The sequence below is a fragment of the Ooceraea biroi genome, chromosome 1, assembly GCF_003672135.1.
Source record: "Ooceraea biroi isolate clonal line C1 chromosome 1, Obir_v5.4, whole genome shotgun sequence".
NCBI classification, from domain to species: Eukaryota; Metazoa; Arthropoda; class Insecta; order Hymenoptera; family Formicidae; genus Ooceraea; species Ooceraea biroi.
This window is the reverse complement of record NC_039506.1, coordinates 7,009,018-7,033,236: the sequence shown is the minus strand read 5'-3', so window position 1 is coordinate 7,033,236 and position 24,219 is coordinate 7,009,018. Positions and strand designations below refer to the sequence as shown.

General features: G+C 40.2%; 1 protein-coding gene across 1 annotated transcript in view; it reads left to right on the top strand.

The window, feature by feature from the left end:
* Positions 1-1,149: 1,149 nt before the first annotated feature.
* LOC105285462 (serine-rich adhesin for platelets) overlaps positions 1,150-24,219 on the top strand; it is a 40,819-nt gene continuing 17,749 nt past the window's right edge. The window contains exons 1-8 of the mRNA XM_020033654.2: positions 1,150-1,411; positions 6,317-6,498; positions 7,456-7,689; positions 12,931-13,280; positions 14,658-14,933; positions 19,466-19,784; positions 22,489-22,733; positions 23,326-23,600. Coding sequence (XP_019889213.2) covers positions 1,408-1,411; positions 6,317-6,498; positions 7,456-7,689; positions 12,931-13,280; positions 14,658-14,933; positions 19,466-19,784; positions 22,489-22,733; positions 23,326-23,600 — 1,885 coding nt within the window. The 5' untranslated portion in view covers positions 1,150-1,407. The remainder of the gene's footprint in view (positions 1,412-6,316; positions 6,499-7,455; positions 7,690-12,930; positions 13,281-14,657; positions 14,934-19,465; positions 19,785-22,488; positions 22,734-23,325; positions 23,601-24,219) is intronic.

Here is a 24,219-nt window from a genome sequence, read left to right as displayed (position 1 = left end):
AAAGAAAATATATTTACGGCTAACGAACAATGGGTCGGATCGTTTACAATTTCTGTCACGCGATTACACGTTTATATCGATTGATAAGAAAATAACTGCGTGTATGTCCGGCGCACTTGCGTCATTTGGCGCAATATTGTCCGTTATTGCATCTATTGCAAGCTGGCCGCGCTGGCAGATTGAATAGAAATTTTCGTTGATCCGCCCTGACAGACTGCATATTAATGCTGACATTAAACAGGAACGATTATTAAACGGCACTCGTTACGCACATCATGTCGTTCCGTTTCTATAAAACGGATAATTGGAAATCGGCTATCGGATTCACCATTCCGCGCTTTCGAGAGAAACAATATCGCGACGCTAATTATTATAGCGCCTGCATCAGTGCGCCCTGCTTTAATGACGCAGCTTTTTTCACATTTGTTCACGTCGTCGTCGGAAACGTCGCACGTTTGCTTGGCAAAGACAAATTGTCGAGCTTCGAGTTCTAACGTTTCATTTTGCGACGGCGTTTCACTGTAAACCGAAAATCATTTAAAGCTTCCTTTGCATCCACTTTAATTTATGGCATGGAATTATCACCTCCCTTCGACATCTCCAAAATTGATCATTAAATAATAGTTGATTAGTGAAACAATATTTACCGATCACATTAATTAACATAAATGTAATTTGATGCGCACGCTAACATAATGAACTTGTAATACAATAATATGTAATAACGTTTGCATTAGAAATACACAGTGTAACAGAAATATATTTACAAGTGAAAGAGTAAAAGCTACATCAAAGAGATGAAACGGAGAGAGAGAAAGTGGGACGTTTCCAACAAACTTTTACGAGAAAAAGATGTAAATTGTGAGGGAGGGTCGAGTACGAACATGAAATTTTCCGATCCACTCCGTGTTCTCGCGTTCTTTGTATTTTCTGTGCTTTCCACCAAAGATCGTACGTCGAAAACGAGCCGCCGGAAATCGAAGGTCCTCTCGGCTAAGTATAGCTCGCGCCGTGCGAGCATAAGTCGGGCTAGTGACGTCGAGAAGTGTCAGTATACTGGATCCCGTGTGGACCGAGCGTTTTCCAGAAGCGCGACGATCTGCGGCGCTCCGATAGCGAGCAACTACAGCCTCCCGCAATTGCAATAGCTGAACGGCTTTTGTTCTTTTTGTTCGCGGCGGGTGCCAAATATTTCGAGTCTTATTGTTGCTGCCTGGTGCCAATCACGACACGCGGATGGATGATCGATAACGCCGCGTGTGCAAGCCCGCGAGTGAACGTGTGCAGATCGGGGGATTAAAATCGCGATCAGTTCGCAGCGTATCGGCGGATCATCAACAGGGGTGCCTCGATACCGCATCGCGATAGTGCAACCCGAATAACGCCCGTGCTCTCACGGACACTCGAATGGGTATTCGAATTTCATTTAATCTTTTTATTTATGGTTAAGTTTTTTCGCGTGGAAAACTGTTCTTTTTCAAGATGGAAAATAGATTTGTCCCGGGCAAGGGATGGAAAATTGATTTATCTCGACGGAGAGATGAAAAATTTACTTTGTTTTTAAAATCAAGTCAATAATTTTCATCGTCACGAGACAACGATAGAAATTGTTTACACGAGAGACAAGTGAAAATATTGATTTGGCGAAATGGACGACGGAATATTGTTTAAAGAAATGGAACGGTATTTTTATTTTTTATCTTGAAATTGGAGTTGGAAAATATATCTTCTATTTGGATAACTTTGACGGACATTCTAATATGGGTATGTATTTTCTCTACTTTCTCTCTCTTCGCACCTCTCATCTCTCTCTTCCATTTTAATTGCAAAATACTGGAGATATGCGGAGTGTCCCTTAATGTGGATGAAATTAAGGAGATTTATCTTATTCGTTTACATCAGCAAGCGCGCATTTGAGCTTACAAGACATTAGCCGCTACACAAATTACTACATGCTGTGCACCGCAACCGGAGGAATTATTCGGTATGTTCGTTGCTCTATGAGCAATTTAGAATTCGTTGATTATATGCAGGTGTATGGCACATCTCCGCGATCATTCAGGACCGGTCATTAGGTTACTGAGTTTAGGAGCAAAGTCAGACCACGATAACTTAAGCTCATGATAGCTCAAAACGTAGATTTATACACACCATAATCACCACATAAACATGTAGTAAACTTCAGTCAGAAATCCCGAATTTAAAATTTAATTTCATTTTTTATTATTTCTGCATAAATTCTATGACATGTAATATCAAAGCATTCTTTGCATTAAAATAAAATTAATTTAATTAAATAAAATTAATTTAATTAATTTAATTAAAATTAAAAAATAAAATTAATTTAATTAATTTAATTAATATAATTAATAATAAACGCTAACAAAAGAGATTTTCTTACTTTTGTCAATGGTTCTGTTCAAAGATTTAATTTAGCCATCACTGATATTAATTTCTCTTTTTAAATTTTAATTATTAAATTGATTTTAGCAGTGATATAAGCACAATTTACTTGTATAAAGCATTTTACAATGACAAAATTAAAATTGAACGTATATTATAAAATACCAACGCACTCCGCGAGCATTTCGTGGATAATGAATGGTAAATTTAGATTTCTGTGAATTTTTGGTGTTCAATTACTCCGCGTATCTACAGCGGATGCATTAGATGAGAAAAGAGGACCGTTCTTTTGAAATGACGTCCGCAAAATTCTGCCGCGCGCGAACAAAGGAAAAAGCTGAATCATTCGCAATGCTGTTTATTTTGTTTTGCAAGAATAATGATGCGCCACGTGCAGCTGCGTTTCGCGAACGTACGACACTCGGTATTTTCGAATGCCGCATTATGCGAGACCGCTTATTTTGCTTTGAACAAGGGAAAAGGCTGCCGATAAATTTAATAACTGCATTCGATATTAACAACTGATACTGCATTATTGTCAGTTTACTCTTTCGCATATATTTTACATGCGCATATAAACACAGACACATACAGGAACATACAGCATCTCTAATAAATTCCGGAGTGGTCACTTTCCTTTTATCTTGATCTCGTTATTATCGCTAATAGTGAAGACAATGTCGCGCATGGCCACGTCACAATGAATCACTTTAATTCGTCATTGCTTCCCAATGGAAATGTCATCCAAATTTATCGAGGCACGATGGGTTTTTTTCATGAGACTTCAAATCTCTATAATCTACCACGAAATATTATATCGCGCAATTAAAGCATGACAAAACCAGGACTGAAATAAGGGAAACGGATGAAATAAGGGTGTCTCGGAAGCGACAGGAAAGTGAGTGGGGTATCGAAGGGGGAGGCTGAAGTTTCGGTGAAGTTTCGAGGCTCAGTCAAAGTGTCAGAATTAGCATCCGTTTCATCCTCGCGGCAACGCCCATGAAAGTTGCTAATACAATCGTTGCTCACTGCCTGTTGCACCTTCAGACACACACCAAAGGTGCCACGGGGGTGGAGCGAGAAGGGCGGGGGAGCGAGGGGGATGGGCGAGTTCGCTTTAAGATCCAACAAGTGGTTCGTCTAACGGTAACAATGCTTCCTAATGTACTAGCTTTCGCCATTGTGTCGGCTCGGAAGCGCGATCGGTCCTCGACGTCGCGACGTCGACCTTCGACGTCAGTAACGTCAGCGTCGAGAGGCTTGCGAAAGCTGAAACGGATTTGGCTCGGCTCCTGGCTATCCGCGTATCCGCCTCGAACGATCTCTTTGAACATCCCGCACGTGATACTGACGTGTGCGTTCGTGTCGGTGGTACGCACGACGTTATTTAAATTTAAGTTCCCGCCATCGAGGTTTCGTACTCACGAAGGGAGCACGGGTTACTTGCGGGTCTTTTCTACTCTCTACTCTTACTTACAATCTTAGCTTAATCCGAGCTAATTTCAACGTGCAATGACTGTGCGATTGAACTGCTGCTATATACAAAGGATAAAAATATAGTATTTTAACAAAATTGCACTGTTCATTACGTTTATTTGTTGATGATTACTGAAATTTGTCAACGGTGTTAGCAGCTGAGAGTTGGGGAGAGAGTTTTCATTCCCGCAAAGATATTTTGATGTTTTAAGAGGTCTATGATTTTTTTATTAGCTGAAAGCTGGATAGTAGTTTGCGGTTGCGGACAAACGTTTGCGTCGGCGTTGTCATTGGAGCGACAAACTGTCGGATGCTTTATGAGGAGGTCAGACCTGAAATAAACCCGCGTCTCGTGGAATTAGAATTGACATTGATCGAGTATTTCCGCATCAGAGAAAGAAATGATGTAGGCCTCCAAAAGTTTTTATAGAATTTTCGGATTCTCACTACGTCATGTTCGTAAAGAATTGCTTCGAATAAATTGTGGAAACAATACTACAAGTGTACACTATAGTCAAATGTATTAATCGAGTTTGATAAAATGACATCAAATAATTTTGAAATATAGGATAAAAAACACGGATAAATAATGTTTTCGTCGAGTTAATTAGAAACGAGTTGTAATTAAAGCGAAATAAATAGTACGTTGTAAAAGCAAGAAAATGTTTACTTTAAATTATTAAAAAAACAATTTTTAAATACAGAGAGAAATGGAGAAGAAATGCAGAAAGAAATTTTAAAAAACGCTTACTAAAATCTGCTTTGGTTGAGAAATTAGATTCGCTGATGTATCATAATTAAATTCTGCATCAGATACGAAGCATGAGAGAGAGAGAGAGAGAAGAGAGAGATGTTACGAATTTTAACGAAATTAAATGCATAACGCTAAATAAAACATCCGGTTTGCTTTAATCGAGATTATCTCGGCTAATGCTCGCTTCGTACAGGCGTGATAATTAATTCGTGGATTGTATGGATAATTATCCACTCATTGCCGACGTTTAAATAATTATCATGGTTACCGCGGTTTTTGATCTGTAATACTATGCGTTGCAATTTGGTCGCAGTAACAGCCCTGTAATACATCATCATCTAATACTATTACATGGTGGTTAAATTACACGAAACTATTTTCACAGTAGATAAATTTAAACATTTAATTACACACTAGATTTATCGTGCTATCGTCACAGTATTTCCCACGAAGTTTTATGAAAGTTTTACAAGAATTTTACGATCTAGGATTTTACTTTACTTTTACAATGTAACGAAAGAATGCTATAATATTTAACATTATTATTCTCATTTTTCCTGCTGGAGATCGAAGAACGTTGGGAATAACGTCGACAGAAGTACGATCGCGGGATTCAAATAAAGTTCCACTTAAGATTAAAAGATTAAGATTATGAAAGATTCAATTAACGATGCACAACCGATTGCTATTTAATAGTACAGGGAAAAATTACGTTTCAGGTTAATTCGCGCGGAAAACTTACGGGGTTGTCCCCTGAGTTCACCCATCTCTTTACTACCGAATTCATGCTGATGATGCACCGTGTCTTAAAATAGAAGTGCAACGACTCCACGCAGATCTTGACATTGTCTTGGCACTCACGCTATACATCACGCACATCGTCAAAAAAGAATTGCGAAATTTCGGCTGTAAAAATTGAACGTGAATTCGTCGCAATTCGATTGGAACGTGTATAATCGTTAATTGCAAATGTAGCGAATTAATTAATTACGTTATAAATGCAATACATAATATACGCAATATTGGCTGACTCGTACAATAAAATGACTTAATCAGTAATATTTAAAATGAATTAAAAATATCGCGTACGCCAGTTGTTCGCGACTTCATCTTTTTCTCACGCGCGAATTGCGTGGTTGAGAATTTTATATAAACGTATAATTTATACGGTATAAATATCGACCCAATCACATGACTGATGCAAGATGCGTTACTCAAACAAACAACTGCCTTTTTCTTAATCGCTTAACACGTGGCTGGATGAATAAGATTTTGGCAGCGTTCGAATTTGAAACTATGGCCGGTCGACATATTTGTATATCTATTTATTAACTATGACGATGACAAGTTAAAATAATGCGAGATGGAGTAACACGTTGAAAGAGATACACTCTTGCATTTGCATATATTCTAGACGAACATGATAGAAACGCAAAGAAAAAAATATTTATAACATTAGCTGCATCATATATTTCTAAAGTAATAGACTAAAGATACATCTATATTTTTAGATTTATAAGGAATAAAAGAGGTTTGTATTTAAATTTAATGCCAACCAAGTGATATTGGAGAAGTGAATACTAATATTATGCAACCAAGAAGAGATAGCTTGTGTCCCACTTTGTGACGTCTATCCGTGTGCAAAGCGAACAGGATTGAGAGTAAGCTCTGTTCTTTTTACAGGCATGGAGCAGTTCGAGCAGCTGCTAACCTGCGCGATATGCCTGGACCGATACAGAAATCCAAAGCTCTTGCCATGCCAGCACAGCTTTTGCATGGAGCCGTGCATGGACGGCCTCGTCGATTACGTGCGTCGACAGGTCAAGTGTCCAGAATGCCGTGCCGAACATCGTATACCGTACCAAGTGAGTTGTCGCTGTCTTTTATTAAGCTATTAAGTGTTTCGACGTTAATACTGAATTTCAGAATTATCGACGATATGTTTAAGCGGTACCGGGGATTTATATCGAGAATTTTTATCGGACTCGCCTGATTACTTCACGTGGGATATTATTAAATTATGTATGCATTATGGACAGGGAAAAATAGCTCTTCGTAATTCCACAAATTATATATATATGAAGCACATTCGCGCAAACTGTCATCGATCATTCGTCGCGAACGACACCGTTTTTCAACAATTACGCCGTCTTATCGCTTTTATGTCTTTAATATGGTTGCGGCACGCTCGAGTACTAATGTTGAGTAATGCGAGTAGAAGGATAATCGATCTACACGATTCCGCCGTGCAAATTAAATGTTTTCGCGCGCACGGCGTGACCAGACGTCGTGCTATATATCTACGTGCCAGCTCATCTTTATTCAATGACGAGTCCAAGAGCGCAGGGGGATTCTCATTAAAGCGAGTGTACTCTAACGTTTCGCGCTAACGTCGTCTTCGGACTATCGTCTGGCCGGTACGTTTTCCCCGGAATAATCGCTCGCGATTATTCTGCGGAAGAACGCCAGAATTCAAAACGATTTTCGATTGGATTTCGCGCGGACGCGCGGAATTATCCGCGTCCGTATTATCAGAAGGAATCACAGAAGCTGGGAGCACGTTCGATTCGATCGAACCGGTGCACGGGATAATATCTAATAAAGCCGCATTCCGTAATAACGACGGTTAATGCGATCCGACATTCCGACAGTAGTTCCGTTCAGGTGACGTCAAAAAAGGAATGTTAGGCGCGCGTTGCATAATTAATTCGCGTCGTTGTTCACGCGTTTCACCGAGTCCGGTTCATTAATAAACGGCGCGCGCGCTACATTACAGACGTTAATCGAGCTGATCATACGTCTCCCCTTTCCGCTATTTACAGGGTGTGCAAGCTTTTCCGACCAACGTGACACTGCAACGATTCCTGGAATTGCATATCGAGATCACGGGGGAACTGCCGGACCCGACCAGCGGACAGACCATGGAACGTTGCGGCGTTTGCTCCGAGAAGAGCTACTGCTCCCTGTGCGTGCACTGTGAAAAGAAATGCTGCCCGGAATGCAAGGACGCGCACATGGATATCTTGAGGCGCGAAATTGCGCGCATCAATTCCCAGGTACGACATTAAACATCCTGTACTGGCTTATTGCCGGCATTGCCAGCGAGGAAGGTCAGTAGAGCGACGTGCGAAGAAATCCAAGTCGCAACTTACAAACAAAACGGGATCAAGAAGATTGGAAATAACGGGAGAACGTTGGAAAAATAAGTAGGACGATTGATTGATGATAGCTTAAGCATCGATATTTCCACATTGTGCGAATCTTTGTTAATACTGCGACTTTAAACTTAAAGTGTACGTGATTTTTAGTACTGCCCTTTATTATTGTGGTTTTTAGGGTTTAATTACTAACGTCAATCGCTTCTCCAGTTTGTATTCAATTAAAGGACAAGCTACCACGAGAAATTATGTACCACTGCTCGTATAGACTGTAGTCAGTTGCAGAACTAATTTTCTCTTTAGTTCGCGACGAATAGATAATTTTGCTGTCGTTATAACACGTCGAGGAAAGTGGAAATTGTTGTGTTACTGGTATCTGGTATCGTAGTGTACTTTAAATTCGTTACGTTGTGCCCTTCGGCGTCGCGACGGAAAATTTATCGTCACGCAAGTTCGCGCATCGCAATTAAGCGCACACGATGGGACGTACGTTGAAACAAGATTGCGACCCAGATTTTTCGCTTGCCGCGAGTGGATACGCAATATGAAGCTGTTAGTTACATGTCACCGATAACACAACACGAATATCAATTACATATGAAATACAATCGTGGATTTGTAATCAAATAAAGTATTTGGCAAGCTTATCGTATCGTATTATGTAAAACACGAGGAGCCATTTCTCTCGAAATCACAGAATTGCAATCTCGATTTCATGTATCTTAAAATTTCACAGATAATTTCGTCACACACCTGAAAAGGTAAAATTAATTACGCGAAGCAATCGGTTCAACTCAGAAAATCCGAGTTGAGCCTGCAAAGATTATGTTGTTCCCTGGAATAATGATTTAATTAAGCAAACAGTTGGAGCGCCGTAACCGTAGCGTCGATGTTTATCGTTAGGATTACGTTCGATCATTTATACCGAGAATTTCGCGCGACTGCCAGGTCTGCATCTGCAGAGAGAGATGACGTTCGGGATCATACGCATCTGCCGTGTGTCTCCAGAAGCACCTCGATGAATCACGTCTATTTCCAGCGGCGGAATAAACTGCGAGCCGCAATCCTCTTTGAGACAGTCCAGAGACACCGTGATCGCGCGTCGACGAGAGCGGGATATTGCGCGTGTAAATCGCACGGATTCGCGAGCGCATGTCAGCGATCAAATGTTACCAATACGGCTCTCTGTCGAACCTGTCTTTCCTGTGCGCCGCGGAAATTGCGTGTGCGTGCCTGAAATATGCGCCGAGCTCGCTTTTCCCGTCCGGGATCGATGCTGATCGCTGTTCGTGTCTCATTTCATTTCTCTCGATTATTCAGAAGTACATTGCGGATGAAGGCTGACAAAGTGGCGTAAATAACAGAAAAACACGTTGTCCTCTGTTATAAAAAAATGACACGTGTCCTAATCGAAATGTTCTTTCAGTTCGTGCAAATTGCAGCGTATATTAGACTCGTGTCCATCCTACTTTGATGGAATTTTAATTATAATTTTACAATCAAAAGTGTATCCATCCAATGTTAAACGCTGAAAAAGATTCCAAAAAGTGCTGTCGTATAATTAAATTTTTCCTAAAGAAGGATCGGCTACAGATTGGCTACAGAATGCGTAGATGAAAAGCGATACGAGGAATCTAGGACATCCCTGGGATCTCTTTCTGCCTTTTAATTACATTAATTTATTTATTGTACAGGCGGGATATAGAAAAATGCATGCTTTATATTTTTCTTATGCACGTAGTCGTCCCTATCGCGTTTCCATGCCCCGTTGTATAATTTCCATGATTTAATTAATTAATGAACAAATTCCAGCTCCGTGGATCTTTTCGAAGGCAGTAATAATCAGTGAACGTTGGTGCGCCGTTGGGAATTTTATTAGCCTTAATTAATTAGTTAACAACCGGATTTCTCTTTGAACCGCGGGACTTTCAAGCACATTTCCTCTTCTATATGCCAGAACCCCATTATTGTATGCACGCGATTGCGCATAGAAATTTATACGGCGAAATAAATACTTATTATGCTATAAAGCATGACCGATCTTAATTATAATACTGATTGTTTTCGATTTCGATCAGTCTCGCAAAGTAGCATAAAAGTATGTGTGCCTTATGCACATAATACCTTTTTGAAAAATGAAGATAATTTTCAAACGTGCATAGAAAAAAAATGATCCTCTTTATTTCGCGGAATATAACGTAACATAATCCTCTTTTAAAAAGCTGTTATTTAGTCCAATGATACTCGGAATTGATCAATTTGAAAAAGAATCACGCAATTTGCATTTATGATATGACATTCTGTAAAACGGCGTTAACGCTTAATACGTACTGGGAAATTGATATTTTATGTACACTTCTAGATATTTTATTTGGCATAGCGCACACGTGCACGAGTATTTTCCTACAAATATAATTTTTCTTCGAAAGCCAGTCGCGCGCATCTATCGCCGTGTCGTTTAAGCCATTAATACAATTTCTATGCTGCACTCTGGGAAATTTCGTTGATTACTGCGCGTTGTGCGGGAGCAACAAATGCTTTCGCACGGGCGTCGCTGATCCCAGAAACGCTCACAATCTCCCCAGCAAAAAAATTTGATTTATTTAGTTTAATTGTTCGCAATTTAAAGGATTTATACAATTTTCGGCGCCACGAACGACAGGCCATAAAATTACGCGCGGAAATAACATCTCTCCGTGTTTTGAGAAGCATAGGAAAAAAGCGTCGTTGTCGATCGATGAAATAAACGTGCAAGGGAGAATACGCGGTGAAATTATCGCCATGTCTCGGAAAAATTATGATCCTGACGCCGGAGACATGTTGGCAACTGCATTCACTCTTTTCCAACTCCCAGCAGAATAATTAAACGACCCCCCAATGATCCTCCGGATCCATTCCGTAAACTAAGCGCTATTTTACTCCTGTCGGCGCGCAGTGCAACCAAAAAGAAATATAACGATATGCAATTGATACGACTGGCTTTTTTCCGGGCGTTTTGTATCGAGCCTGAACAAATACGGTAGCAGCAGCATTGGAGGCGCGTAAATGATGCAGCATGTAACATAGCATATTTTATATATATAATAATAGAACAAAAATACGACATAAAAATCTTGGAATTATAATTATTTCTTCCATTATGCGATGACGCTTAGTACCGTGCTATTGAAAAAGTTTTTATTAGTACTTACTTTTGTAGGTAGCGTTACGTTACGTTGGAATTCGCCGTTGCTATTTGCGGGCGGATCATAAATGCACACGAGATAAATGTTTTCATTGGGTTCGACGACACTTCCGACACCTATGAATTTTGAGTCTTTCCATACCAATTGAATGAAATTACGCACATTCTTCAAATTTCTCGGTTGTAGCTCGTCGTATTTGTAATACCTGCTCTCTTGATACCTGCATACCGGAACAGCAAATGAAACGATTGTAGCAAAAAAAGCAATCTCTTTTCGCCTAGTTTGAAAATTGTATTTTCGCTTTTCGCGGATAAATATTGTCGAAAATACGTGAGGGATTACTGATTAGACTGTATAAAATGTATACGATTCTTGCAAACTAGTACGTTCCTCTCTGATTTTTCACCTACATATTTTTAATATCTATTACATTTTTGTCGGGGAAATCTCTAACCAGTTTTGCACTACATCCTCAGACATTCTCCAATACGGAGTTTGGCAGCCGACGTACACATTTAAACCATATGGTATATCTACCATCTCCAACTTATCTTTTATTTGCGATAAATTGTACGCGAATTGCTGAGCACGCTTGTTCAACTGCAATTCGAAATAGACAGTACGTTATTCGGAAAATAGTTGTTCTTTTTCCAGAGTTACATGTTGTTCTATCATTGCTAAATCTGTAAAGCGCGGATTCTGCAGAATTGTTGAAAGAGTAATAGAGCAACAGATAAAAAAATAATATCCTACCTTTTCATCTAGTAGCAGCGGTGGCGAATCGTGAAAGGCTCGATATCGATTGTGTACCTTCACGATATCTTCTATGAATTTTGAATCCTCACTGTATACAGAGTAAATATTGTTTCCGCCGTAAATATGTAACGTTAACAAATATTATATCAAATTTTACCTTGCCTCCATTTTTCATCGATTTTAACTTGGTCTTTGGCCGAAAGTCAAGTTACGCGATTGCATGATTCGTCGAAAATAATTGGCGAAAAAAGGAATAAAAAATAATTATTTCAGTTTCTTCATGTTTTAGGTTATACAATGTAATCGTTCACGCAATATGAGTCATCGATTCGAGACAATCACGAAAACAATTGAGAATATTATCTCGATATTCCACGGCATATTCTATCATTTTTAATTTATTATGGTCATGTACATAGGTGCGACCCTAATAACCTCCTTCTAAATTTTAGTTCTAATTCAGCGAGGGAAACTTGATTAATTTGGGTCAGCGCTAATCCGTAGCCGGTTCCTACCGAACTTACATGAACAGCTTAATTACATTTGACTTATGTATGTCTATGAAAATGTGATGCTTTCGTAGAGAGCACGAACCATACAGCTAGGCGTAAGGCTTACGAATCTTAGTATTATGATATTTATATGTTCAGACAGAGGTTTATTGCTTCAGCTAGATTCGCTCCTCGCGTTCATTCAAGCCTCTATATCTGGGTCGGAACAGTTATAGTACTATAACCATAATGAAACCTAAATATAGTCGTCAGCGCGTTCGACCGCCTCTGAGCTATCCAAAAGGAGAGATTTCAGTTTACCGCAAAAACGCTTTTCCGTGTAAGATTCCGCACAAAAGCGTCACGAATAAAGATATTAGAAAATGAGATGGGAATGAGAACACACGACGAAGAGACGAGATACCGAGTTTCAAGATGCCGCGTAGCAGGCTGGTCGTTAATTCTTGTCGATCGCGTCTGATTTCTATGTCTTCCACGCGGAATTCCTAAGCGAGTCTGCAGGTTTACATTAATAATACGTTGAACTTGCATTAATAATATTAGCGATAATTAGCAAACCCACGCTCGCCCACGTTCGCTTGACATTTGCATAATCGATATCGCGTTTGTGATACGACGGCGAGCTCTAAGCTTATCGCGTCCCTCGATATCCGTCAAAGCTGACGGCTCGGTTTCTATTCCCACAGGTGCGCAGAGGCTTGCACAGGTTGCAGGACGCGTTGGCTCTGGTCGAGAAGAACACGCTGGGCCTGCAAACAAATTGCGCGTCGGTCGCCGAGGAGGTGGACGAGATTTATCGGAGGCTGAGCAAGGCCCTGAAAGACCGTACGGAACATCTGCGTAACGAGGTCGATCGATACCTCGGCACTGAGCTCAGAGGCCTGATTCAGCTCAAAGAGAATCTCGAATTGGAAATCGCGAATATCCAGAGCAACTGCGATTTGGCGGAGGCGCACATAAACGAGAACGTGCCATGGGACGATACCGAGCTCCTGGACACGAAGGAACTCTTCCTGCGTACGGTGGAATTTATCAGGTTTGTCGCTCGTAATCCCTCTCATCTTCCATCGCCCCGCTATTTTTTGTCACCTGCTCGTTAAATTCACGACTAGGATTGTCATGTGTGCGAGCGCGCGCACGCGCGCGTGTCCTACAATTTATTATCGGCTATCTATTCCGCGGCCATCCCCTTTTTATGATGCGAGCCAGAAAAAATTGTCAAATTGGATCAACCCCTGTCGCCTCGCAACTTATTGTATTTCAATTTTCCCGAATTCCGTCGAAGTGACGCTTCTCATCGGTTTAATCTATTTTGATCGATTTAATGGTGTCAGCGTTATTTCACGAAAATCATCGCGGCTGTCTTTTTTCGAATCGATTTTAACGGGAATCCTGTTTGAATGAAAGAAATACTTGTAATTCTACCGAGCGAGATTTATTTGTCGTAGTTAAATATATTTTATCGGTAAAATGCAATTATTGAGAAATTAATAATGGAAGGTACTCAGCTCCACTCTACGATGTAATAAATAATAAAAAAGAGAATCCATCGAGAATGATATGTAAAGAGAGCGATATATTGCTAAATGAAAAAGCTAATCGTAATTCGAACGTTGTCGGTATGAATGCATGGTATCGACGCCAGCTACATGAATTCTTGCGAGATTTGTGTTAATAGCATTGTGAGAGCGATGGAAATCCAGTGTTAGCTACGTAATGTAATTAACGTTCGACGTTGCCACGCGCGCAATTACGAAACGTAATGCGCAAAATCTACCGTAAATTACAGACGTGAATCGTTTATTAACCCAAGTGTAATAATCATGTTAAGCAAACGGCGAGGTATCAAAGGAGCGTGTATTCCAGTCTCGCGAAAATGTTAGAGAAACGTAAAATCGCGCATTCGCAAGATAATACGCTTCATTAGCAATTAACATGCCGAATTAATGCCGCGATGAATTTTAAAAGCTCGCGTTATACGTGTCTGTCGAAATTCCACGTGTGCTAAATCAGGACGCAAAGTTATCGCGGGTAATCCTTTTCCCGGTGCATTATTTAAATCGCGCTGGCATGTGTCGAAATTCTGGCTCAGTCAAGTATATGCACTCGGCACCGTGTAGACGGTGTTATGCAACTCCAGTTTCCCTCAGTTATCATATGAGAATAAAATGGAGATTTTAAATAAATCGTGCGTTGAAACATGTCTCACTCGACCAATATTAAGAAAGTGTTTTTATTCATCTAAAATGTATTATAATAACACGAAGATTACATTGCATGATTTTTATCGGTTCTTCGCCGCGTGATTCTCGTATTAGTGCCATTATCGCTTTTCTAAAATTGATTACTAAGATTAGCGGTATGATTATCGTATCCTGGCAAATGTGGAGGTGTGAGCCATTGTTCTTTACAGGAATTTCGAATATGAGGCGGGGGATTACAGCCGACGAGTCCGTTTCGTGATGGCGCACGATCCGAATCAGCTTGTCCTTCACGTGGCAGGTTACGGCGAATTGAACATTAAACCGGAAAGCGGAAGCGGTGGATTGCTAGGGAGCTCTAGCAGTTTAGCCCCACCCGGAGGCTCGCCCGGTCTCATGAGAAGCAAGAGCGATCACCGTCTCGCCTCGCAATACAGGCAGCAGGAGGAGGAACGACTGGCGAGGAATCGATACGTTCCCGAATACGAGTAACTATCGCTTCCTTGTACATCTCTTATTCCGAGTATCCGAGTATCACAGTATTTTATATTCGGCTAACACGAGTAAATCGATCGTTTCCAAGTCATCGCGTTTTTATTATTGCGAAACTGTTCGCCTGTTGCGACGAGTCAAACTTCGCCGTAACACTTCTGCGTACGGCATTCCTTTTTATTACTAATTTGTAGAAATGATAAAGTTTATTTATTTTTATTATACTCTTATATATTTGTCGCAAAATGCAATGTTTCCCGGTGTTAGTAATGTCAGTCTTTGTAAAGTGACACAAAGTTTTTCCTAAAGGATAATATTTTTTGAAAAAATATGGAATATTGATCGGAAAAGAAATTCTTACGAAATGAAAACTTTTCAAAGGGAAGCTGCTTATATAAAATTCGATTTCTAGACCAGCAGCTTGACTTGACTTGATTAGAAAAACGTTCAGATGACGAAACCATATATTCCGCCATTTGTCAGTGAGATCAATTTATTCCTCCCCCGAACAGGAAACCGGTTAAAAACTGCAAGACAGTCAATTGAGGCAAGAAGTGTCCTTGGATCGCCAGACAGCCTGGGATCGAGCATCCCTTAATTTATGGTGCCAAGATTCAGTCTGTTTTCGACGAACGATAAATCAGCTCATATCGCGAGAACTCGCAGTCTTATTTACGACACCACCATACCGAATTGCTACGTGAGATGACTGCAAATAATTTGCGGTTTGCGCAATTATGGCAAACGATTGGTCTAGCGAGGGAGGCCGACGTATTTTGTTTATTATAGGGTTGAACTATAGGTACACCCGCGCGACATTTTATTGTTTATTGCTACGGGAAAGCAGATCGGACCGATAACAAAGTAGTTTCTTGCCGCTGAGCTTGCTCGGATGCCAGATTATGTGACGATATTAATATTCCATTCGCGTAGCAGATAAACGGTGCAGGTATTTCATCAGATCAGGCGCGTGATGATTGGTACGTGCCTATTTCCTGCAAAGGTCTGGAAGGGACATGTTTATGATACACTTACGCCAATAGGCTTAATCGAGTAATATCATTAGTCGGAAAGACCCTTTCTTCTGGATAATAATCCTAATTTCGTTTGGACAATAAGCTTCACTCGGACTGGCTTGGACTTTAATCTAGTCTTTACATGCAACTATTTCTCGATTATTTTTATTTAATTATTTTGCGTATTATTATGTCAAATTATTAAACGATATTTTCATACTAATGTGTCATTCGTGGTTCGTAGATATTTAATCACATGATTGCAACATCGGGAAAAACATTGCATTTTAATTATTAAATTTCTATGCGATGATTTAATGAAAAGTATATTTCACAACATAAAACAGTAAAGTTCATCGATATTTACATAGTAGATACATGTGAAGACCCTCGAACATACATATTACGTAATTAAAACTAATGAAAAATGTCAAGTTTATTATAAATCTTATTCTGTGTACATGTGATTATGAGAAGAAGCTGCGTATTTTTCGAGGTATTTCACATGTTTATTTCGGTATAAGTTATAAATGTGTGGTTGCGGTGCTCCTCCATTTACTCCATCTTTCTCTCTCGCTCTCTTTTCTCTTCTGTTCCGACTCAAAGGTACCTTCAGCTCGGAATAGGCGCGTCGGGTTTAATTACTGCCTGTTTCATGCAATGCCAGTCGTTAGAGCCCCTCGCCGGGCCGTTTTATTAAGCGGCCTCGTCAAAATGTAAATTAAATGCTTTAGGTACGCACGAGCACGTACTTTTTAGTAATTAACGCTCGCGAGCTGCAAAGACCTACTTCACATGCGGCAATCGCGGTTGCACGGTCATACGGTTCTGTCCCGTTTGTTATATAATTACGACAGTCGTGATCGTTTTGTGCGATTATTGGAGAAAATACAATTATTTGCCGTGGAGGTCTCATCAATTTGTCAGTCGCGCTCGGACCAGATATCGCGGGATTGTAAATGCATCTCGCGCAATGCATTTTCATCGCGCGGGGCGATGCGGATGCGGCAGTGTTTATTTTTGACACTTGCCTTGTGATATCCGAGCGAAAATTCCATTCGTGCTTTTTTTCGATATACATTCCTGTGAAGCGCATGTTCCATTCATTCTCTTTTTACGTGGCGTGAAAAGCCAAAATATACAAATACTCGTCATCGCCGCTGCAATTTCTGCCGCGTGTTCTTTCCAACGTTTTGGAGCGTGACGGTGGCCGATACCATATCACAGAAATGTAGCCAAATGATCAAGTTCCTGAAATTGATAATACTAGACGTTTGTAAATGGTGTAAATACAGATAGATGGATTAACAATCAACAAATTCCGCACGCAATACGTGTTAAACACGTGTGCTTTATCCGCATGCTTTCATATTATCGCAGGAAATAGCGAGAGAAAAATACATTATCGAAGCGAGATTAAATCCCGAACCAAAAAACTTTTTCATTTAATCTTAGCAAGATAAAAATATTTTACTACTGTACTATTATCGTCCATTATCTTCCATTATTTTTCATTATCTTCTATTATCTTCCATACAAAATTCAGAGAGAGATCTGTAATAATCTTTATATTATAAACATTAAACTTACATAATATTTTAATATTCTTTATTACAAAGGAAATATCAGAAAAACACTCTTTCCAGGAAATCTTTTTGATACAAAATATTGTATTGTAGAAACAAGTAATACTTTAAGAAACGAATATTATTTGTAAATGGATTCTCGAAGCTTCCTCTTAAAAATGCAAGACATGAACTTTTTTAATAACAGCATTTCCTAGATTTGAAAGCGGTCATCTCTTAAAGCTAGCGGCTAATTATTTATCTTCGGCTACCGACGGATCTTATTGCAATTCACGAACAAGATTGCTTCTCCGCAGAGAATTTCGTGGAACGCGATATTGCAATTCCTCCAATGGATTCCTCCAATGGACGGTCCGAGCAGATTTTGATTAAAACACCAGCGTATATTCTGATTTTTTAGTCATCTCACCTGAATGAAAGTATACTCCGACTGTTTGTTTATTCCATTTCTATTTATTTATAGGTGTTCTGCTATAGCTAATCTAGGTATACGACATATAGTTGTCACGCAACTCTTGGAAATCGAGTAGCAACGTACGTCGTTTCTCCACGACTTGCTTAAAAAAATGTATAAATTTTAGCTTTTATAAGCTAGTTATGTAATATATTAAAGAGACTTTTATTATGTACTTCTTCGAAATGTGATTTTAAAAATATGATAAAGTGAGAATTATCTATAGTTTAATTAAATTTTATTTTATTGAAATTATTTATTTTAATTATCTTGTATGTTACATCTTTTATTTATATTAAATTGATATTGAACGCATAAAAATTAATTCAGATTATCAAAAAATTCCTTGGCATAAAACCAACGGACTCTAGCTAATTAAAAATTTTTGTTCTAGGTTTATAATTCTCCATTATTAAACATATGTTATTAAAATAATTATCCATGTCGGTTTTTGTCTAGTTTCTGTGATGAAACATTACATACGACGTTGTCGTCGAGTGTATACGCTTTGACGTTAATTATTAAATTTACGTTGTTAAAATGTTTACTGCATGTAGATGCTTTGTCTCGCCGTCAAGGCATATCATTGCATTACACGCGGCACGTGGCGTGCTGTTGACAGCGTATTTCAATATTTAAAGGGTTAAAATATAAGGCGAAAATTTGGTAGGGCCTATCAGCGGGCATTGGGGAAATATCGGAGGAGATGATATGGGGGTAGAAGAGATGGAGATCCCCTAATATCATTTCGTCCTGTCACCGACAATTCTCTGGAACGTCCTCCCGAATCGAACTCAGATAATCTGACTATAAAGCAGGTCGCGTTTCAGCGTAGGGCTTGTCATTCGCCCCTTGTCATAATTTCAAGTGACGTATATCAGGGACACGTGTTTTTGCGAGATCTGCCCGCGAAATTGATAAGTTGTTATTCGTCTTCGAAGAGGATAGAGACGCTCTTATATTCACGCGATTTAGGCGGATATCCCGTGTCTGGCCGACGATTGACTTGATCTACTTTACGTATCTCTACATTACAGCTGGTTATAGCCAACTTGTAGTAAAGCAATACATATATTATTTTTTTCGCACAAATTTATAATATTAAACAAAATCGTTTTATTGACGTTTATTGAAGACGTTTACTCAATTTTATTGTGATAATAAACGGAATCTTTATTAAAAATTCATAAATACAGAATTACAGAATTTCGCATGACATGTATGTATACAGCATGCGCTCCAATTTTCTATCGTTTTATAACAAGAAATAGCAAGAAGTAACGCTTGGGAAACATTTATTCTTCGCGTCTAAGATTATTTGCTACATAATTTACTGATCTATCGTGGAAACGGACTTCTCTTCGTCATGTAATCTATTGGAGAAACTGTGACAACTGGTACTTCGACGAACTGTCCAGGCAAATCGGTTTCCTGACAACAATTTAATCGCTCATCATTGCGATATGTCCCAGGTACGATGCGCCGGAATACGAGGTGCCCAGGAACAAGTCGAGATACAGGAGCCGGTTTATGCGACATCGGGATGGTGACGATTCTGACGGCGATTCGAGGTCGACGGTGAGATTTACGGCACCGCAGGAGACGTCCGGTCTGCGAGAACGTGTCCTGGACACGGAAGATGCCGCGCGTGGTCCACTGTCCGGCATATTTCGCCTGACTGATTCGCCGCGGGTCATGAAGAAGTTGCAGGAGTGCGAGCGGGCTGGCAAAAGGAAAAAGGAGGAACCGGCAAGCCAACCCGTGCAACAACCTCAACCACCCAAGCCACAGGTTAGAGAATAGCACGCTTCTTCTTCGAGCCGCGCCTATACGCGAGTCTCGCAGCTAAAGCGGATTGAATCCATAAATTCGTCAGGCTCTCATGTAATCTTGATGAGACTTGACATTCCGAGCGGATATTGCAAATGAAAATCGGTTATCCGTTTTAGCTGCGCTTCATCAAGTTCAAAGTATTTAATGGCGCGACGCGTCGATTCGAAAAGTGCTCGGACGCGATAATCGCAAAAAAAAAACTGTCGATCAAAGAAATGTCGATATAGCATTTAACTAGTATTGATTGGATTAAATAGTGAAGAAGAATTGATTGTTGCCTAATCTCGGTCGAAGAAGTAATTCTGCATGAATCTCGCGTTTAATACGGTGGGTTCGTTAACAAGAGCTTGAGTATAACATAATATTGCCATGTGTAACTTGGTAAGTATATATTCTACTTATACTTTTCTATGTGATAAATAATTCATCATTTATCAAACCAGACACGCATAAAAATTTGTTTTTAATACAAATATTTGATAATGTAATAAAAGAACTTTTGAAAAGCTCAACGCGATCTTGATGTCGGAATAAAATATAACAACATTCTGAAATAAACCCATTATATACATATATACTAGAGGCATAAATACGCATAGCTTTCGCCGTTAAATAAAAATTTAGTGCAAACTGAGAGGATAATCCAGATACATTTGCTACATGTGCATGCACACACACATACGGAATTATTTCCATGCTGTATATGAATTCTATATGACCTCTCTCCGCGCCCTTTGTATAAGCCCTCTTAGGTCGCTCAGTTCTTATATCGAGGTATTGATCTGCTCTCTCTGCCGTTTACCTGTTTCAACTTCCATAAACATCGCTGTTATTATAGGTCCCGCACTAAAAGCGAGACTAACTGCCTCTAAGCACACGGCCATTATTTCGGTAACGTGTATTTGAGCCGAAAAATCTCGACGAAATTATAGCGAATTGGGGAACGTCAAGGGATGATGTACGAATACCTCGTGATCATCGACCAGAACAATGTTATTGATACCAATCGTTGTTACGTGACGTAATAACCGTCCACAAAATCCACAAAAATTCGTATCAATTTATTTATGACATTTTCATCGACAAATAATTCTCGGCCGGACATCCGTATTTTTTTTTTTTTTTTTATGTAACGCGCGATTTCATGCTCTACTGACTCATTTGTTTTTCTCTGTCGACGTTCATATTTTAAATGTTGATGTAGTCCAGTTGATTGAATCGAACAATCATGCCCGGTATTTATATGCAAACTTGCTCGATCGGTGTATATACATATTTTCGCGCCGAAAAAAACTGTACATTCCACAGGAGAAGCGTATCAGCGAATTTAATCGTCGTTTCCTGCTTATCGAAATACGTCCACGCGCGTGGACGTACATCACCACGTCACATCAATATTTAAACGAGTATAGACGTCGATAATATAGTCAATTTACGGTCTCGAATTTGATCAATCAACGCTATGGAATCAGGGTTGCATGCATTTTCGTGGAACACTCGGAAAAACTACCGTTATCACAATATGTCGGAATGTGATAACACGGTCACCGATGTGCAAAGCGCAAAAATATCGAAAAAACATTAACGACGATTGTATAAGAAATATTTGATACAACTACATACATTCTTTTTTTATTGGTATACTTAATTTACTGTAAATTTAATACTGTATTTTAGAAATGCAAGTCTTTAATTTTGTTCACGAGTCTTGATCGCGAGCTAATAGCGACTGATTAACTGATTAATTAATTAATTAAGCATGACTTTCGAGTGAGAACCCGTGAATTTGACATGGTATTTATTTTTGACAGTGATACCTCCGCACTTTTGCGCAAGGAATCCCTTATTATGGAGAAATAAACGGATGGAATCTCCCGAACTCTCCATGCTGACGGCCAGTGCAACGAACGAAATTTGTTCGATGCCGCGCATCCCGTTGTTCGGATGATAGCGGCTGGTGTCAAAAAGCTCAATGAATGTACAAATGCAGATCGGCCCGTACACGTGACACGAGGACCGTTACTTTAATATAACGATGATTTATATCGAGTATACATACATATATACATGTATACGAATGAGAGTGCCATTTCTACGATGATGTAAAATGTCAATCATTTCACAAACATTGTACAATGTTGATTTTCTATGAAATCACATACCAGTAGATAGATGTAACATTACGTGTGTACATAGATAGAACGTAGCCAATAGCGAAGAAGAGAGAGAAAGAGAAAAATGAAAGGAGTAATATAATATATTAAGTTTGCGTATACTTTTAAACATTGTATTTTGTATGAGACACTGCGGATGAGATAACAATACAATAATTTTACACTTTTTACTACGTTTCATCATTATACGCCATCCATTTAATCCCACATCACACCCACCTGCCCTAACCGATCACTGGCTGCACTCGCGAGGGCGCAGAGCGTGTTGCGCGTAATTACCGCGCCCAATTCACCACCTGTCGTATGCGCCATAATGTTGCATTTAGATGCACGTGCGGATTGCACGGCTCCAATAAATCGCATTGTGACGCATCGAACGGTCAATCGGCCGCCGAGCGAACTGCAATTTGCGAGTTGTAAAATGCGTATCCGAGGGAAAATCCATGTTAGATTTTCATAACTGTCATAATTGGTTTTCTGACGCGCAGGTACAAGTGAGAAAGGTACCGACTGCGATGGCGAGGCAGACCAGCGAGGACGATGAGATCTCCAGGATCAAGAAGCAGAACAAGAATGCCGCCGCCACCGCAACGGCGGCCGCCGCCCACCCCGAGACGGTGGAGGAGAGGCAGCCGACGTCGACGCCCGCTCCGGTTCATCCACCATCATCCGGGAGGGAACTTCCGGAACGGGAACCCGAGGAGCAGCCACTTAGGAGACCGGCTATAGTCAGGTAATAATAAATGAAAGCTTCACATTGTAAAATTTGATATATAAATGTACCAGAATGTGATTAACGCGTGTGCAAAATGTGATGGACGCGCGCGAAAGAAAATTATTCAACAAATCAATAAAGAAGTAGTGTATAAAATGTACAATTGCACGAGAATGACATGGAGAATGATAGTAACAATTTGATCATGAGATAACGAGTTTCTGTAAGTTAATTGATGTAAGCCTTGACGTCGCGTCAAATCAGAGAAGAAAAGCGCCGAGAGAAAGAATGGAAACAATGATAACGGAAGATGTCAAAATTAGAGATATCTGCACTTGTCACGGACTCGGACAGCTGAATGACGATCCTGTGATTTCCGAAGGGACCGGAAGCGACGGGAGCGCGTTTGTGTTCACGCAGATATTAATCACGCCGCGATGTAACCGCTGGGATTCGCGTCAGGCACTCGCGAGTACTATGTCGGACTTGGACGAGGAGTTCATCCGCGCGACGTTGTTACGTCGGGTGAACAAGTAACTTGCCCGAATTTCCCTCCACCTCCCTGCCTCTCTCGGGGCGTTATTAACGCTTGTTTGTAATATTGTCACAGGAGAACTTCGGAAACGCACGCACCCCCCGCGGCCAGGAGTGCCTCGTCGGACTCGAGCACCGGCTCCGAGAGTTCGACGGGATCAGGAATACGCAGTACGGGCGCGCCCTTCACCGCCGAGGAGATGAAGCAGAAGTACTTGTCGAGAGCACCGCCGACCAGCACGACAACCACCGTCCCGCCGAGCTCGACCGTGACACCCACAACAGGCAAGGAGTCGCCGAACACTACCCCGGCGCCTAGAGCACCCTTCCAGAGCCGTTTTTTAGGCGCAGGTAATTAGTCACGTGATCATTAATTATAAATTTTACAGTTCTCAGCTTGGAACAGATGGTAGCGGAGCTTAGGACTGATGCACGAATTATGGATGGTGATACGACAAAAGAAATATCTTTGTGATAGTGTTCCGTTCTTTTTTTTATTAGCAGGAGAATAATTAATTGTTATGTATAATTAATCATATTATTTAAGTATAAATTTAAGATGATATAATGAGATTATATAGTTTGCTGCTGTTGACATAATTCAATTGAAGATGAAACACCTTTGTGTTCTGTAGCGCCGGCTGCTTCCGCTGAAAAGCTTTTTCCACTGAAATATATTTCCTACAGAGCGAAAGTAATTGCGATTTAATGAGAGGCGGAAACGCTTCGCAGTACGTAAAAGGATTGCACATAGAATTTGCCTTGGACTACGCGTCACAGGGAATTAGAAGGAACAATGCAACGGGTAGTAATCGAAGGTTAGACCCTTTTATAGCGCTCCCGCAGTCAGAAGCCAGCAGCTCTATCCGTGTGGCACGTCCCAATTTCCGGTTGTGCGCCTATTACCCATTGTTTACACGAAGAGAATCGAAAGCACGTCTCTGCTCGCTTCGCACGTCCTGTCTAGCGC